This window comes from Hoplias malabaricus, chromosome 14, assembly GCF_029633855.1.
Source record: "Hoplias malabaricus isolate fHopMal1 chromosome 14, fHopMal1.hap1, whole genome shotgun sequence".
Lineage (NCBI taxonomy): Eukaryota > Metazoa > Chordata > Actinopteri > Characiformes > Erythrinidae > Hoplias > Hoplias malabaricus.
This window is the reverse complement of record NC_089813.1, coordinates 12,080,720-12,099,187: the sequence shown is the minus strand read 5'-3', so window position 1 is coordinate 12,099,187 and position 18,468 is coordinate 12,080,720. Positions and strand designations below refer to the sequence as shown.

The window sequence follows — 18,468 nt, the reverse complement described above, 5'->3', positions numbered from 1 at the left end:
CGGCGGTTTGTTAGACATGCCACTATTTGACTTGACCTTTAAGTTATCATCTAATACCCAGTTTTACCAGTTAATTATGAGTTTAAATAATGTGTTCTGTTGATTTAACAAATTCATGCAATCAAGGAGAATCTGAACAAAACATTTTTCTTCAAATTCACTCATACGTACGACTATAAAGTCAAAAAGGAATATATAGTATAAAGTATAAAGTAAAAAAAAATAATAAACTTATATATATGTGTGTGTGTATGTGTGTGTGTGTGTGTGTGTATGTACACTCCCTCCTTGTGGACTGATTGTCCTTGTGGACAGTGCCTCAATAAACATAGGTGGGATTTTAGCTGCCTGCCTCAACGTCGTCGTTGTAGTCTACGTCGTCGTCTCTCTCTCTCCCTCTCTCTCTCTCTCTCTCTGTTTCTCTCTCTCACTGTGTGACTACTCTCAGGGTGGAATAAAGAAGTATAAAGACGGAGCTCGAACATTTCTCGGTGTCGGTGTTTTTCGTTTTCATGGAGTATCCTCGACGCTGAGGGAAAGAGAGGCTCATGCGCGCGACGCCGGTATTCGCACGCGTGCTGCTGCTGCTCGCGCTCCACGCGTGGCTTCTTTCCGCCGCTCTCGAGCATTTCACCAGAAAACATGTCCTGACGGTGAAAGAGGTAAAACACTTTAAAACGCTTTTCCTCAAACACAAGCAGAGTTTATCTGTGAATATGAGGTCCAAATACCATCCAATTTCACTCTAGTTTCTTCCTTAAGAGTAAATTTACTTAATATTTGTTTAAGGTTTGTTTTCTGACTCACTCAAAATAAAGATAAAATCACGTGTTCCTGATGATAAAGTCAAGAAAACAATCTTCTTTTAATTAAACGGAGCTTTCATTTTTTCCAAATGTTGTGACTACTACAAAGACTGAGGTGGAAACCGGGTTGGTTCAGTTCAGAAAAACCATCTCAGACTCTTTTACAATGGTGATGTTAAGTTGAAATAGCTACAACACAAACAGGCTAAGCATTTTATCATTGAAAATCAGCATGAACTTATGTTTTCCTACTTTTTTCATATTTTACGAAAACAGCAGTAAATCTGAGAGAAAAAATCAGTTCCTTTGGGACTATTTTGTCATGCACTACCTGAATGTACTCCTCCGCCATGACCTTTTTGAAAAATAATGTATTATTTTCATAATAATATTTTTTATAAAAAATTTTAATGTAACACTTTAGGCCACAATGACATGGTTGTCCAAAATGTATAGTGTCAGTGCCACATTGGTCAAGGGTCTTGGTGACTAGGTTCAAATCTTCCCTTGGGTCAATGTGAAGAATTTGGTGTGTTCTCCATGTGTCTGTGTGGGTTTCCTCCACAGTCCAAAAACACATGTTGGTAGATTGATTGGATGTGCGAAATTGTCAACAGCTGAGACTGCCTTGCACCCAGTGACTTCAAGTAGACATTTTAATTTTAATTTTGGTCCTTAGTACCAAAGCAATAGTGCTTAAATTCCTGGAAACACAAAGTAGTTCCACTGCAGTTTGAAACTCTTTCCACTCTTGTTTGCTTTTATTTACTTTCACTTTTACTTGAGTGACTTTTTCAAAGAAATGAAGAGACTTGGACTTTAGAAAACATTACCAGGTCTGTTAATGAATGTCCTGGATGCATACTGACCCGCATTGCCATCCAAAAGGGGGAAAAAAACATTTAAGTGAACTACCTGTATTTGAGTTGGGCTGCAGTATGTAAGAACTGAAAATGTAACGAGTGAGTTTTAACAGACTGTACAAAAACGAAAACTGTATAATCATTTATGAAGAAATTTATGAAGGCCATGATAATCATTTGTATAATCAATTATTTACACTGGCTGATCAATATCAAGTGAACATGAGCTTCTCTATGTCTGAAAACTCCTAGTGAATACAGAATTAAACCTTATTACGCAGTCAAAGTCAAGTAGAGATACACTCATTTACATCCATTTCTCATTGTCAATAGAGAAATTAATAGAGTGGCCCATCTTATCACAATAAAGTCAGTTACAACAGTATACATTTTTGGTGTAAAAAAAAAAACAACAGCATGTTTTGATTCAAACAATATTTCAAACCGATATCTTGTTGACACATTAAACACAGCATAAACAGAATGTTTACGCAACATTGACAATTGTTCCGTATATTTATGTAATCCAGGTGGGTGCAGTTCCACTCTAATTTTTTGTAATAGTTCTATATTGACAGTATCAGATATGTGCAAGAAAATGAATGGGTATTGGCCTCAACCCACAATTCACACATGAATTCTGAAATCAATTCTATCATTACAAAGATGTTGTCAACAGAAGTGACTTGATTAGACACATCAGCAACCTACGATTCAGACAGGTTACCACTGTGACTAAAATCTTAATTACATTAATATTAATTCAGTAAATCTTCAGTAAAGAAGCAATGTTGGATATAACTATGATTTTACTGTAATTTTGTCATTCACTCATTTTTTCATGCTTATTTACTTTATAATTTTTCTTTAGTGTTTTTTATAGATTTACTTCAACTTTCATTTGAGTTTTCCCTTAAATGCATCTTTACCTTAACTTTATACAACACATAGGCCTATAGCTGATGAAGTGTTACAGTCAGTGTGAAAACAAGTGAAAAAGAAGTGGAAAGTTCAGGTTAAGCTTAAGACTTTCATGTAATTTCCCCTCCCCTGGTTTCTCAGCCTCCTTTCATGTTTGTTTTTGTGCCACTCACCCCGATACTCACAGCGGAATGACATATTTACATGACAGTTACTTACAGACAATTCTCCATGAGTAGTGTACATGAGTAAAAATATTTTTTACCACTGAATTAGTGAGAAACACTAAACATATATCAATTATATTTAATAATTATTTTACGTTTCTATAATTGTTAGATATAAAAACATCATAGCAGCCTTTAGACGTGTTGCATAATTTTCTCTATACATTGTTCAATCTTCTTTCTTTGTTTTTTTTCTTTGTAGGGGTGGTCCTATGTTGGTAAGTAATCCTGCTTTAAGTGCTTGGGTTTAGTAATCTGTATACAGACTCCCTTAGGACTGAATTCTTCAGTTCCAACACTAGAGATCTGGTGTCCATTATAGTTTGAAATGTATCCTGTACAAACACACCCACTGAACCTGGCAGTGAACAGATGAATTGTATCAAGTGTATTTAAGCACTGATTTTACCAACATCTGCTAGACATCTATCCTCCAGGACATAAATTAAAGAACCAGATATAGAACTGTAGTAGAAACTCATTTATTCATTGTCTGTAACTGCTTATTCAGTTCAGGGTCGCGATGCAACCAGAACCTACCTGGAATCATGTGGAGTCAAAAAAAGGTCAAAAATATTATGAGCTTGTAAATCAATACGGATAAGATGTAACGAAATTTGTAACTATGTTTGAGCAACTACATACGTAAATTTCAAATCCACAAATGTATTGGAATGCTCAAATTTAAAACAACAACAACAATAATAATAATTTAAATTCACAAATGTGGAAATTATTTTCAAATGTGTAGAAAAGATTTGCATTTGTAAATCGAATGTCGTGAATCAGTACCTTCACAAATGGCTTACAATGTGCCAGAGCAAATATTATTGAGGTTCCAAATGTGACAGTTTTTCAATGTGTTTGGAAAAATCCACGCATTCACCTTCTCTGTTCCTTGTGTGAATCTCTTTTTGCAGTTGCGGATTTTTAACCCTATTTTGACAGCCAATTGATGGACCAATAGGAAAGCTTTAGCTGGACCAATCAGATTGCGAGGTTTGATTGGTTAAACCATGTATGCTAAACGTTTTCATCCTTGATTTATTTGATTTGATGACATTTGATTACACATTGCAAATATAAATTGTCATGTCACCAACTTTGGGAAAGCATGTCCCAAGAGGGGTGTTACAAGGGCACTGCATCATATTTTCTCATTTGGAAGGGCATCTGAGAGGGCACTTTACAAGTTTTTTAATTACAAATGTTGGGATGTTGAATTCCCATTGTGGGGGCACCTATGTGGCACTATATAGCGTTTTCTCCACTGACAAGGCTTCCATTAGGAAACGTAACCATATTCTCTCTAATGTTGGTACGTCTCTTTGCATGCCATTTTCTCTATTGGAAAGGGGACTGTCATGAAGGGGCACAATAGAGGACTCTTAATAATGCCCCCTTTTCTATTAAAAGGCAACCATAAGGGCACTTCTTTAAACACATCAAGGGCACATCATCATAAATTGTTGCAGGAAACAGCACCCAAGGGACCCCAAGTTATTTATTTGCCTAATGAAGGGCTGATTCCGTTGGGAACTATCAAACAATTCTGCAAGGTGGAAGAATAGTTGATTGTGTTTGGTGTTAATAACACATGCTTTAAGGATGATTTCAGCTGCCTTAAATACAACAGGAATTTAGTCTAATGTTTTGAAAAAATGCCCAGTGACCACAAGCAGACTCTGGACCCACAGCAACCCTGAAGTGAATACACGGTTACAGACGATAAATGAATGAAAGAATGAATGATTTCTTTTACTCCAGCCACAGTATTTGTCTTTAAAGAAAGAAAGTAAAAGCTATGCATTATCTCAGTAACTGGTGATAACTCTGTGAGTTCAAGAGAGCACATTTTGCTTTGCTCTTTGAAAAGAAGAGGTAGATGGCTTTACATGTCTAAGAGGAAGCATGTGCTTGCCCTCTCTGTCCCCAACTGGTGGCGTTTCATGTGACTGAGGTAGTCCTAAGTAAAATAAGAGGGAAGAAATAGTGACAATCTTATTTTCTTAATTTTACTCTACATTGGAGAGTAATGGTAGAACACGTTATGCAAGTGTGGTTTTGTGTGTTTGTACCTCACCTTGTAGTTGAGACGCAGAACCTACCCCAACTGGACCTCTCAAATTCTCTGGTTGATCGTGGAAAAGTGTGTGTGAGGGTGCGGCTACGGGCAGAGCCACTGTGTAAGTCAATACTATAAATCTATAAGATTTTCACATGTGGACAAATATACACTTCATAACCATGCAAATGTGGTTGGCATAGTCATCACTGAAACCAACAAATTCCCCATCGCTCTGTGTGTCTCGCTCTCTCTCTAACAGCCTCATTGTTTTTTCTTTTCTATCTTTACAGTAGGCAGGAAAACACTACGCATTGTGTTTAATACATCAGCTACAAGTTCCAGTGAAATCCTGATCTGGAAAAGCCATGAAAACGACTCTGTTTGGGTATGTTTTTGTTGTGCTCATAGAAGATGTTGTCATTAATTCATAACTGAGTTGCTCTTCATAAATCATGTGCTCTTGTGTCATATGTACATGGGGCCAGTAGCATATTCTCATTGTAAAACTTTATACTACTTAGAGTTTGAAGTGTCTGAACTTATGAATTTCTTGGAAGATTTCCCTGACCTTTCAGAATTAAAGGAAGACTATATTAGAATTGGCTTTTTTGTCTCATGAGCTCCCCCTACCTGCTACTGTGTAATTTACGTTCACAGTGCTGTCGTGAAATCAAGTCTCACACATTTCTCCCTCACTCACTCACTTAAACATGACTGACTCTTGGGGCTTCTGCTAACATACACTCTCCCTGTCTCTCTCAATGACAAACACACACACACACACACACACCTCTCACTCACTCACAAAGTGATGTTTACAAAAGTAGCCAACGGCTTTCAGGGTTTCATCTGACGTTGAGTCATTGAATGTGTAATCGAATAAAATGATGTTGACAACATGATAAAACCCATAAATTGCTCATAATACACACTGTACCATGTTATTACAATCATAAAGTGTAACTTTGGTGGTACTCTATTCATTACAGCCACAGCAACTGACAGAAAAGCACTTATTACCAGAATCCATTTCTAACGCTAAAAACTGAGCTAATCCGGCTAAAGTAATAGGCGCTATCATTCGCCCTCGCTCATCGGTAGCTCTCAGAAGGCATTTAATCCACATAGCAACCGGCGAAAAGCACTTATTTCCAGAATTGATGTCTACCACATAACATGAGCTAATCTGGTAGCAATTAGCAGCTGCAAACCCTGGCTCACTGCTCAGTAACTCTCACAACTGATTATAACACTTTTGTCAACAAAATTTATCACTAACACTACAGCACATGAAAACAAATACTTACTGCTCCAACTTGTGTCCTCATGTCTGTTTCAGCTCACTCTGCTGTGTAAATTTAGTCCAGTATTATCTCTTGTACGGCCACTCATTCTCTCTCTCTCTCTCTCTCTCTCTGTCTCTCTTTCTCTCACTCTCTCTCTCTCTCTGTCTCTCTTTCTCTCTCTCTCTCTCTCTCTCTCTTTCTCTCTCTCTCTGTCTCTCTTTCTCTCACTCTCTCTCTCTCTGTCTCTCTTTCTCTCACTCTCTCTCTCTCTCTCTCTCTCTCTCTCTCTCTCTCTCTCTCTCTCTCTCTCCTACTCCCTGCCCTCTGCCATATAATGTCCATACTGGGAATACTAAGCTAGATTCTTCTTGTAGCTAGGCAACCAACCACCTGTGAGCTATGTGCTGTTAAGCGTTACCTATTTCTCGTGAGAATCCTCTGCCCTGTGATTCAGAAATTGCTTTGTGCAGTAAACTAGCAGAAGACCCATTGTAGCAACCACAGAGGCTCTATTCTTCCTATTACCGCTTCGCGGAACATCACATTCATTTAGAAGCTGTATTTTTAAGGTAGAAATACTACATAATGAAATAAAGTTTTCTTTCTTCTGTTATAGTGGAAATGGACATCAAAAAACCACACATGGAGAGCTAAGATTGACTCTAACTCTGTCATGAATAAACAACATCCAGCTGTCCCCAGAACACCTGTGGTAGGAATTTTTATTGTGGAAGATGTTTCAGTTGGTTGTAGTTCCTGTGCTAGGGTCTTGTGCTTGGACTGTGAAAAGCTGATGAGCTCTCCTCTTGTGTTGCTCTGTCGCCCTCTAGTGGGAGTTGCAGTATGATTGTTTTAAGGCTAAGACTGATCATAGAGTCATTGTGTCAGTGCGTGACACCAACCTTACACTCACTTCTGCCTCATACAGGCCAAAAGGTAAGTGTTTTATGGGCTGTCAAAGTTAACACATTAATAACATGTTATAATGCCATGATAATTATGTGTGAATAATGTGTTGATGCCATAAAATGTCCAAAATCTTGAAATGCGTTTATTCATTTGCCTCCATCTGAGTCCAAATAGGTGCATGGAGGGGGGGGGCACCTGATTATCATACATGTATATTTCATGTTCTTTCACACATTCTTCTTACATCTTCTAGAAATACATTTAAGACGCAGAAATGTGAACGATGAAGTGCCCAGATATACTGTAAGAGTGGATACCACAGCCAAGATTTTTATTGTTGCAATGGATTCAGGTCAAGAAGTGATAGCTAGGTGGTGCTACAAAAGCTACAAACCCTTGCCTTGCAAAGGCACAAGTGGATTAAAGGTGAGTGTGTTACTCTTTAAAAGTTTAGTAAAAAAAAATGTATATATAAAATTTTCAGAAACGTGTGTTTATTCCCCAATCCATGGAAGCGTAATTAAGTTGTAAGTTTTCTTCGTTTCAGATCAATACTGATCTTAATTCTACAGTGAATCTGAGCTTTCCTCATCTGGTGCCCTGTGTATGTGTGCAGGTAAGGCCATTTTACATGTATACCTCACATTCTGCCACCACTTGATGATACATTATATCACACTAGATCACCAGCATCCCAGACCCAAACATTCCCCTTAATATTTGCAAAATTTTGGAACAGCTGATGTAACATTGCTAACATTATCATGACACACACTCAAGAAAACAGACTCGAAATAATAAAATAATAATATGACAATAATAAAAAAAAAGGGTAGCAGTAGGTAGTGTCGCAGCCACACTGGTTGTGGGTTCAAGTCCCGCTCTGGGTAACTGTGAGGAGTTTGGTGTGTTCTCCCAGTGTCTGTGTGGGTTTCCTCCGGGTGCTCCGGTTTTCTCCCACGGTCCAAAAAACATATACTACCCAGTGATTTTGGGTAGTCTCCAGACCCATTGTGACCCTGAACTGGATAAGCGGTTGCAGACCATGAATGAATGAATATTTATGTAGCAATTTTCCAAAACCAAAAGCATTTACAGAAGTCCACACAAAAAAACAAAATGTGGTCAGCAGCTACAATGTGTCTGTGTGGCACAGTGTGGACACAAGTGGGCACTCTTCATCTGAGTTTAGGTGATAAATGCAAAATTTCTCCAAGCACCAGTTGAAAGCAAGCTCTCCCAGTCCACCACCATGGTACACAGAAGCTATTGAAGGACGCAGAAAGGGAGCATAGCCCATTACTTACGTATTGAAGAGAAGAAACACCATTTCATCGGCAGCTCTTAGTGTTCACCCTGTCAGGAGAGCCAGTCCAATGTTGATTCTTATAGCATTCTTTGTCAAAGGCATTTTAAAATGAAGAATGAAGTTTCATACTGCATGTACAGTGTTGGAGGGATTTAAATGTCATGCTGGGGTGCTGTACAAAGCCATTTTATTATCAGATGTTAGATGTATACCAATATAGCAGTTTATGTGTAATATTTTTCCTATCACTAATAAACATTTTCTATTTGAAGCTTTATTATACTGGAATTGATGCCAGAAGAAACACAACTTGCCCAATTATGGACAAAATATTGCCAGGTAAGTAGAGAAATGACTGGCATGTGTGTGTGTGTGTGTGTGTGTCTTAGTGCTGTGCAGTATATTAGCAATATTACTGTTTTATATTTAGAATTTTTAGAAAGCTTAGAAACAACTGAATGATTCTTTGTATATTTTGGGAAAATCCTGACAATATTGATAACAGTAATGCAGGACAGTCTTTATGTCACGCCCTGGCCCTGTCTTGTCTGGTCTTCCCCGCTCCTGCACATGGCTCTGTTTGTTATTGTTCATGTCTCCGCCCTAGTCCCGCCTTTGTTCCTCCTCCTCGTCAGTGTCCCAGTGTCTCGTTTGTAATCCTGCCCCCTCGTTATCAGTCTCAGGTGTCCTTATGTGTATATAAGACCGTTTGTCTCTGTGTATCGTTGTCGGACATTAGTTTCCACTGTAGTCATTTCGTTTGCTCAGTCTAGTCTGTGTCTCTCTGCTGTTTCACCGTCGTCGTTTCCCCTGTTGTTGTTTTTGCTCTCTCTAGTCTGTCTGTCTGTTGTTTGATCTCGTTCCTCATTTCGTTTCCACCTTCAGTTTGCATTTTCTCCGTCATCGTTTTGTCCAAGTCCGTCTGTCCTTGTTTCGTTATATTTTGTTAATAAAGTTACTGTTTTTGTTAATAAAGTTACCTCCGTCAGTCCGCCCCGCGATCCTGACACTTCAACTATATCACCTTAAGGATTTGCCTTTTTATTATAATGATAACCGTGTCATAGTTGCAAAATGTCGTTTTATTTAGCACTATATTTTATATACTCTACTATGTAAACTCAGAGGCAATTCTTCACTTTAATTACCAGACAAACTAGAAATAACATACGTCCATGTGTCCAGAAACATAGGGTTTTTTAGTAAAGTGCAATAAATACAAGAATTCTCTTGAAAATTCATTTCACTGACAAAAATCCAAAGACAAGATTTTCAGACTGGCTTGATTGAAATTTATAAATATAAACAGATTTAGGGTTTGACCCCCTGCAACACACTCAAAAAAAATGGTGGGACTGAGGTATATTTTTCACTGTTACATCACATTACCTTTGAATTACACTTTGTAAATATTTGAGGACAAATGATACACAAGTTTTGTGGAAAGACTTCAGCTGTCTGTGGTCACCACTGTTGGATTCTTCTTTTCATGAGAAGCCAGACATGACACATATGGACAGCACACGCTCCAGTCAAGCACGCACACTGTATGCTGCTACACTTGTAGCACATGCAAAATGAGGCCTGACAAAGAACAACTTGTAATAGTTTTTCTATCTGGAAATTAAGTAAATGAAGTATGATATCTTATTTTTGCATAGTACTCTGCACTGCGTATATTGTGCGGTCCTTATATGCGTAGATTTGCATGTGTCATGCAATTCTCTGTTCTTGTCACTGCACAACTCCCGAAATCCTCTGGGGGAATCACATTGAAATGAGACACTGTCCTGCACTCATGCTTCATGTGCCAGTTTGTATTTATCTGCTTATTGTTTTACATCCTGTTTTTTTTTCAACAGTAGGTCGAACCGTATCACATTTCTTTATGTTTCTTTATGTCTCTTGCTTTATATCTTCTTTATATCACTGCCTTATTGCATTTGGTGTGTATTTATGAGCTCACTGTGTGTCTTGCAGGAGGTGGAGATATTTTGTCCAGCAGCTCTCTGAAGCTCTATGGTAGTTCTGTTCTGGAATGGATTCCTCTGTGCCCCTCTGACCCATTCAAACCTACTGTCTCTCTCTGCTGGCAGCACCATAAAAACCACTCACAATGTTTTCCGGTCCAGAACTCCATTCTGCTGGACCAAGACCGGGTGAGTACTGGGGATACATATATATTTGAGCGTTCCGTCAATGATTTTAAAATTCCAAGTCTTCATGGATTATTTGGACTTGTTTGTTTACTTTATAGAGCATAAATAACTCTTTCTTTTGATATTGGCTTTTAAAACAAATGGGTGGGGCCTGCATTTTGTCCACTCTTGTATCATTTCAGACATTTTACCGGATGATACAATGGCTGTGGACAGCATCCATTTTTTCTAACCGTATAAGGGTGTACACACACTTGGCCTGGTTGAAACGTACTGTGCCAGAGAACAGTTGTCTGATCCACATCATCGATTTGGCAGTTTTTACGCCAGCACTCTCAAATGCCTTGTAGATTTATTGATTTTGCAGCACAGGGTTTTGCCTTTAAAAATACTGTACGTATAAGACGGTTTTCCATAAGCAGGGGGTCCCGAATTTCACCAAAAATCTCAGCAAACATTTCCAGAAAACCCTGCCCCTCAGCTGTAGACACTGTGTATATGTCTATGAGTAGACCAGAGTGATCCCTTTGCCGATGGGTGTGTGTTTACAGTGGAGCACTGAGATCATGTTTACAGTCTGTGCCCTGGCACAATCAGCACTCACACTGATGTGTACCATGCCAGAGTGCAACTGAACCGTTCCCCTGCAAACATCCTCAAGCAGGCCCTGGCACAGAGCACTAACAATAGACAAACAAACTGGACTGGATAAACAGACTGAGATTTCTTTGAAATGTAAAGTGCATTACAAATTAAATGTATTATTATTATTATTATTATTATTAATATTTATTATTATTATTACTTTTGGGGTCAAACGTGCATTTAAATTGTATACCATAAGCATATATTATAAAATTTTCTTGGGTGTACATATTAACATGCATAAAACTTTTCTTAGATTTTCTTTTTAATAAATTGTGAATTGTTACTGTGTTCCAGTGGCTTAATACTGATTATTGATGTTTTGTTTTTTGCCTTTACCATTAATATTACTTACATTAATCACTGCTGTTGATCAGGGTGTACCACAGGGATCTGTTCTTGGGCCTCTCCTCTTCATTATATACATTATCTCACTTGGTCAGATTAACCGTAATCATTTAACATTAATTTTCACTGCTATGCTGATGATATTCTAATCCATATCAGCACTGCGTCTCCCGCTGCTTCTGCCAAGGCTGTGATTTCCTGTATTGTTTATTTAAAACTCTGACTGCATACTAATTAACTAAGACTCAATGCTGATAAAACAGAAGTTTTCCTAGTCGGAGCCAAAACACTACTTTCTCATGTTTCTCATTTCTTTGTTGACATTGATGGTGCACCTATCAGGCCAGTCCAGATTGTTAAAAATCTTGTCTGTCTTGTTGTTTCCACACTTTCCATTGAGTCTAATATCAAGTCTTACAATAAAACTGTGTCTTTTCATTTGCATAACATTGCAGTTATACTGAGCTTATTATTATTATTATTATTATTACAGTGATCCCTCACTTAATCCATGAAAAGTGAAAATCCGCGAAGTAGGGACCCTATATTTATTTTAATACTTATACATAATTTTAATAGTTGTACACTATTAAGTACACTATTTTAAGAGTGGAGCGGGGTAGCTGAGCGCTAACAACTGGGATACAGAGCAACATTCTCTGGTTGGCCACTTTACATCAGTCAACCAATCATGTGTTCTTTACAATCTCACATCAGCAAGTAGTGCTTCAAGCGACCATATATTAATTATATATTAATTATATACATTAATTACATTACATTAATATTTATTGAAAACCAGCGAGTCCGCGAAAAGCGAACAACGAAGTAGCAAGGGACCACTGTATTATTATTATTATTATTCTGTGTTTTCATGCATTTGTGCGAGTTTTAATGATAAATCATAGATATTTTCATCTTTTCTTATAGAAATACAACGTGACATCAGTAGACAAACATGCTCACATGTGTCTGAAGGTAAGGAATGATGGATACTGTGTCTATTGTTCCAGGATGTTGAGTAGGCATTTTAATGTAGAACAGTTGTATTTCATGTTTTTAATTTTGTAAGCTTTTTGTCTGTTTTATTTTGCCCCAGTTTTCTCTGCATGGCGGCCAGCGTGTCTTTTGCCCTTTCAGCTCAGGTAAAAGTCTGCTTTATCATTTCAATTGCATCAAAGATACACTGTCTCCTAATATTATTGTCACACGAATTTTAAAAAAAGGTCTTGTCTTTGTACTAACTTTGAACCTCTATTGTTCCCTAACAATCCACCTCTATTTCCATCTCTCAGACGATTTCTCAGAATGGGAAGTGACCGTGGTCCCTGGATCTTGGCATCTACACATACAAGTGTCCTCCAAAATTTCAGCAGTCTTTTCTGCACAGCTTTGTGTGGAGGAGGATGGAGCGTATGTGGCAAATGGAAAAATTAAATCTGTTCAAATGGTTAGTTATTATAGTCAGTAAAATACATGTCCCTTAAAACAAACATTTTTTATATCATTTTTCTAGCAGTGTTTAGGAAATGCTTATTTTATCATCACATACTGTTTTATAGTTATTATATTTATTATCATTTTAATATATAAAAAATGAGCTCCACTTACCATACAGATTGTAGTCCACCTTTCACACTGCACACTTCTTATATTAAAAACACTGCGCCTATTTACCTTCTTCTATAAAAGTCAGAACTCCTACAGGACCACCACAAAGTAGGTATTATTACTTATGTAAAAAATTAATTTTCCAACAAATTACTATATGTTGGAAAATTACGAGCATTGTAGTGACAGTAAAATGGCGGTGCAGTGTTAGTGTGTGTTTCACTGCAAAGGAGTCACTCAGACACAACTGTGCTGCTGGAGTTTTAAAATGGACAAGGTGTTATGGCTGAGCTCCTTAATTTGTATGTGCATTTATTCTGTTCTACAGAAAGGGGGCGCTAGAGAAGTAGATATGAAACTGCCTCTTCACTCTTTGATCCCAGGACTGTGTGTTCAAGTAAGGTTTTGATCTCCTACGATAAGCTTATGAGAGATAATAAATCGTGCAGTTGTGTTGTAGCATCTGTAATATTCAGAAATGTATCAAACGTGGGTGATTATTGCAGAGGAGAAAGAAAGAAGATCTACAGTGTTCAAGTGAAAGTGACTAGAATTTTCCTCTTACTCTTTCTAGGTGTGGCGCTCCAAACCTTCTCTGAATGGAAAGAGAATCATTTGTCCTGATTGTAAGTGCTGGAATACAGAATTATCCTTGCTTTGCTTTAGCAAGACGACACACATTCACAACTGAACTCATTATTTCACTCTTTCAGATACTCACAGGAGGTGGGGCCTTGTTGTCGTAGTGTCAGTGGCCTTCCTGATCACTTTAACAACCCTGGGATTTCTCATCTATGTTTTAATCAAGAAGAAGACATCAGGTTAGTCTCTAAAACTAAAGGAAATCGCACATTGATGTTTGCCACTTTTCTTTCAAACCTTCTGACATTTTACAATACTGTCCTGTGCTTCGTGCTACCCACAGTTTGAACAGTGGGAGATTCATAAACTGGAGCTTTTGTAAATTTAAATGGTCACAGGTTTTTAAAACGAGAAGCAAACATTAATATAAGCATTGCATTATACCACAATAAAATGTAACTAATATTTTCAAATAAAGCCTACTCTTTTTCTATGTTCTCAGTTTGGCGGTGTGCACAGAGAAAGCCTGTATTGTTGGTGTGTTCGTCAGATGATGCCGCTCATGTGGCGGCTGTGTGTGCTCTGGCCTCAGGGCTAAAGGAAGAGCTATTGATGGATGTGCGTTTGGCACAGTGGTCGCTCTGCAGCACTCCAGCATCTTTGGCCAAGCTGGGACCTGCCCCTTGGCTTTACGGTCAGTGGCAGGAAGTGCAGCGCGCAGGAGGTATGCTGTTGCTGGTCTGGAGCCTGGACGCCCAGCAGGCCTTCCTCAGGTGGAAGGAGAGAGAAGGGAAGAAGAATATAATTGGCAATGAAATGAAGGATGTAATGTGCAACTATACACAGAAAAAAGAAGGAGGGACAGAGACATCAAAGGATATGTCTTCTGTCACAGCTGCAGTGTTGAATGCCACCCTCTCGTGTCTGTGCGCGAGACTACGTAGCGAACACTGTAGTCAAAACTTTGGTTTGGTTTGCTTCCAAAACCTCGGGGGCAGCTGCATTATTCCAAAGGAACTCAGGGGAATTCGAAGGTTCTGCCTTCCACAAAACCTCTCCAACCTGATACATGAGCTTGACCTGAAGGAAACCAGCCCTGGAAGCGGGAACAAAGAAGTGCCTGGTGGCTGGTGTTGTTGGCCTCGTCTTTTCTCCAAAGCACTGTCTTTCTGGCTGTCACAGAAACTCGCTCAGAGATTAGAGGCATGGCTTCCTCAGACAGACTCAAATCAAGAAAGGGAGAAGTGCAAGCTTATCGTGAATCTGTCACAGAAACCTTACGATGAAAAGAAGAACAAATTCTAAAAGAAGGAAAAAGGAAGGGAAAAGTGCACCACAGCATAAAAACTGTGCTGAAAAATACCGAATAGTATAATGCCCACTTCTATGGCAAAGGGCAGATGTTCTACATACAGTAAATGTTTCAGCTTCTGACTGTATGTTACAAGTATTTACCATAACAAGACAGTATTCGTTTTTATTGTATTTTTTATATATATTTCTGTGGCCAGAAACATTAGCTCAGATTTTAGAAAAAACCTGCCAAATTCTGTAAAAATAAGGGTCAAGACACACCAAGCCAAATGTGGCTAAATAATGACCACCGTCTCTTAACTCTTAACACTGGACCCTAATATTCAACACTGCACTGCAAGCACAGTACGTCCAGCAAGCACACTCTGTCTGAGCCTGCACAAAAGAGAACCACTATGCCATAGTCTGTAAATCTGTAAACCAACATTATATTCAGTAAAGAATACATTAATTACATGCCTTGCATTTAAGCTTAACCTACAGTTATAAAGTTAAACTAAACTAATCTCAGTCTGATGCTGGGTGCCTGAAAAGGGGCACATTGAACAGTGAATCCACATTTACCAGAATGCTAGGTTGGTGCCTATTCATATTTTCTGCCTTGTTTTTTAGAAAACAGACTTGTCAGAGGGATCCTAATTCTGTGGTGAACAGGACATGCAGGGTAAACAATCAAGTTGACCGGCTCAAGTGATGCTAATTCCAGTTTAACACCATTAGCTCAGCATGTTGTCTATTGCCACAACTGTTCACAAATCTAAACCTCCACAAACCTGATTATTTATTCTCATAAGTATATTACATGGTAATGGATCCGGATAGAGCCATCAATTGGCCCAGATCCACCATTTGATGATGCTTATCCTAAGGGTTTGCGCTTCTCTAATTGCATAGGCTCTGATTAATAGCTACTCAGAGTGTGCCCTGTTGAGTATGTCACTTGCTTGCATCACTTTTTTTTTTCTTTGCATGCACTGATGCATAGCTCTTTTCCCATGTCCGACTTCTGATGCCAGTTCATGCTCAGTAGACCACACCACAGTGCATCAGTGATATCAGGTAGAAGCAACAGTGCAGCACGCTTCAAACAAAGGCTGTTTTTAAGCAAGGATACCTATTGACCAGCTGGTGTCGTCCACAGTGGATGACAGATGGATCATGTGTAGGAGCACACCATTACACACCGCTGACATTTTGGTGAACCATTTACATCTTCCTTCATGCAAATTTTGTGTTTGTCACCCTACCTAATTTTCTTGTACAGGAAACTGTTACTGGTGTTACTTATCTAAATCTACAAGTATTCATACCCCGTTTAAGTACCTATGCCTTTTCCCCGAACTATAGCCGCACTTGTGAAAGTAGATGAGGGTCTGCAAATATTTTGAGGGGGTCAGATTAGCATTCACAGTTAAAATAACAATAACGACAACAATTGAAGACTTTCACGTTGTGATTTAAATTAAATTCCAAATATTTTGGGCCCCCTCCAGGGTGTATTCCCGCCTTGCGCCCAATGATTCCAGGTAGTCTCTGGACCCACCGCGACCCTGAATTGGATAAGCGCTTACAGATAATGAATGAATGAATGAATGAATATTTTGGTTTGAGTAAAACAAACAATTATAATTGCTGTTAAAGAAATCAATGGTCTGCATTATTTCTAGCATCTGTAAAGTAAATAACATCTAAATCTCCAATAATAAATAATAATATATATTATATATATATATAATATATCTTTCAGAACACTTGAAACCCTGTGATCAATATACATTCAGTATATTTACAGTATATTTCATCTACAAAGTGCAGCTATATGATGCAGTATGTAGTACATGTAAGGTCAGTAAACCTAATAAACTGTCGAATTAGTTTGAACTGAACAGCTTCTTATAATGATTTAAAAAGACAGATAAATACAAATTAAATAAAGCATGTTGTGCTTCTCTTTACTGGAGACAACCAGAACTTAACTCAGTGTTATTATCTATATCTTATACAAGTATAAAGACTGAAGGTCAGGAAGTTTTTGCTTTCCATTCTTAATTTCAAATAGATCAGATTATCCAGTCATCTGTGTGTCTTTTTGTATACAGTTATAAGTTATTAAATATTCATTTTTGAGTTGCTAGTATTTTGTATAATATTTTTACCAAAAAAAATTATTATTTTTGCTGAAAGACTTGATACTTATTTGTTTGTGTGTGTGAGCAAAAAAATGTCTGCACTTATGTGGCATTAGCAGGTGTTCTTTGCTGAGTAATATATTGCATATCTTTTGTACATATGTGGGGGGGTTACAATATTATTTGTCTGAACAATAAAATTTTGCACATCTTCACAATAGTCTTTCTTTTTGAGTCAATTTGAACTTTTGCTAAATCAGTATTTTCCATCATGAAATCACTTAAATCACACATTCAATAGGAATTGATTACACTTTCAAAAATGTCAGTTCAGTCTGATTACATAATGATTTTGTACAGGAGCAGTGTGCCAAAGCAAACGTAAACAAAAAGGGATAAGTCCGTTATTTTTATAGACACATCAGATCAAGTGCCAACAGTTTGATAGTCAGAATGACTTCCTCGAATTGTCAGTTGGACAATAGATGGAAAGGAAACAGCAGCAGTCTAGAGTTCACTGTGTAATATAAGTTTACAGTTGAGATAATGGCAGAATTACAGAGATGTAAGAACGTGTTGAGGGATTTTAAAGACTAGTGTAAGGCATGCTCACAAATGCCCTGAAGGTCCTGAAGTGTCAGTTATAATGCAAATATAATGCTCATCACGTTTTTATGGTCAGTGTTTAATATACACAGTGAAGGGCAGAAATTTATTAGAAGACATTAGGACATCCACAGTGCAATAAAAGTCCACAGGCGATATTCCAAATTCTACCTAAACCTCCCTTTCTCACGTTACTAAAATTGCATGCCACTCAAACTCATACGCTGGTTAAAAACATCAAATGCTGTAATTTAGATCACGAAATATTGAATGTGGTTTGCCCAGAAGTTTTGACAGTGAGGCACTCTGACATTTTTCATTATACTTGACATTGACAATGTATCACAAAATATTCTAGTTTCTGATGGGGTACAAAAACGATTAAGAAAGCAGACGGTGTTGTGAGTCACTACTGCATTATATTTAGAGTGATATGCCAGCCATTCTAGGGGCAGTTCCTATTAACAAGTACTTTTAAAATCAACAGATATTCTAGAAAGGTAGGAACATGACCTTAAACCTATATTGTGAAAAAAAATAAAATTATAAAAATGTTTAAAAATACCTGAAGCACACCCTTCAATAATAGGGGTGTATTTGTACCGTTAATTTGACCATAGGTGTTGAAATTCTGCAAAAACTGTAACTCATTCACTGCCTCTCTTAACTGATTCACTCACAAAAA

At 37.9% G+C, this 18,468-nt stretch overlaps 1 protein-coding gene across 1 annotated transcript; it reads left to right on the top strand.

The window, feature by feature from the left end:
- The first annotated feature begins 398 nt into the window (after positions 1 to 398).
- LOC136665694 (interleukin-17 receptor E) lies at positions 399 to 17,377 on the top strand. Its single transcript, XM_066643369.1, has 17 exons — positions 399 to 662; positions 3,020 to 3,035; positions 4,908 to 5,003; positions 5,176 to 5,270; positions 6,788 to 6,883; positions 7,002 to 7,107; positions 7,334 to 7,506; positions 7,628 to 7,696; positions 8,662 to 8,728; positions 10,370 to 10,548; positions 12,472 to 12,519; positions 12,641 to 12,686; positions 12,837 to 12,991; positions 13,481 to 13,549; positions 13,727 to 13,778; positions 13,866 to 13,973; positions 14,237 to 17,377. The coding sequence occupies exons 1-17, from the start codon at positions 549 to 551 to the stop codon at positions 15,037 to 15,039; spliced, it is 2,292 nt and encodes a 763-aa protein (XP_066499466.1). The 5' UTR covers positions 399 to 548; the 3' UTR covers positions 15,040 to 17,377.
- Positions 17,378 to 18,468: the final 1,091 nt, after the last annotated feature.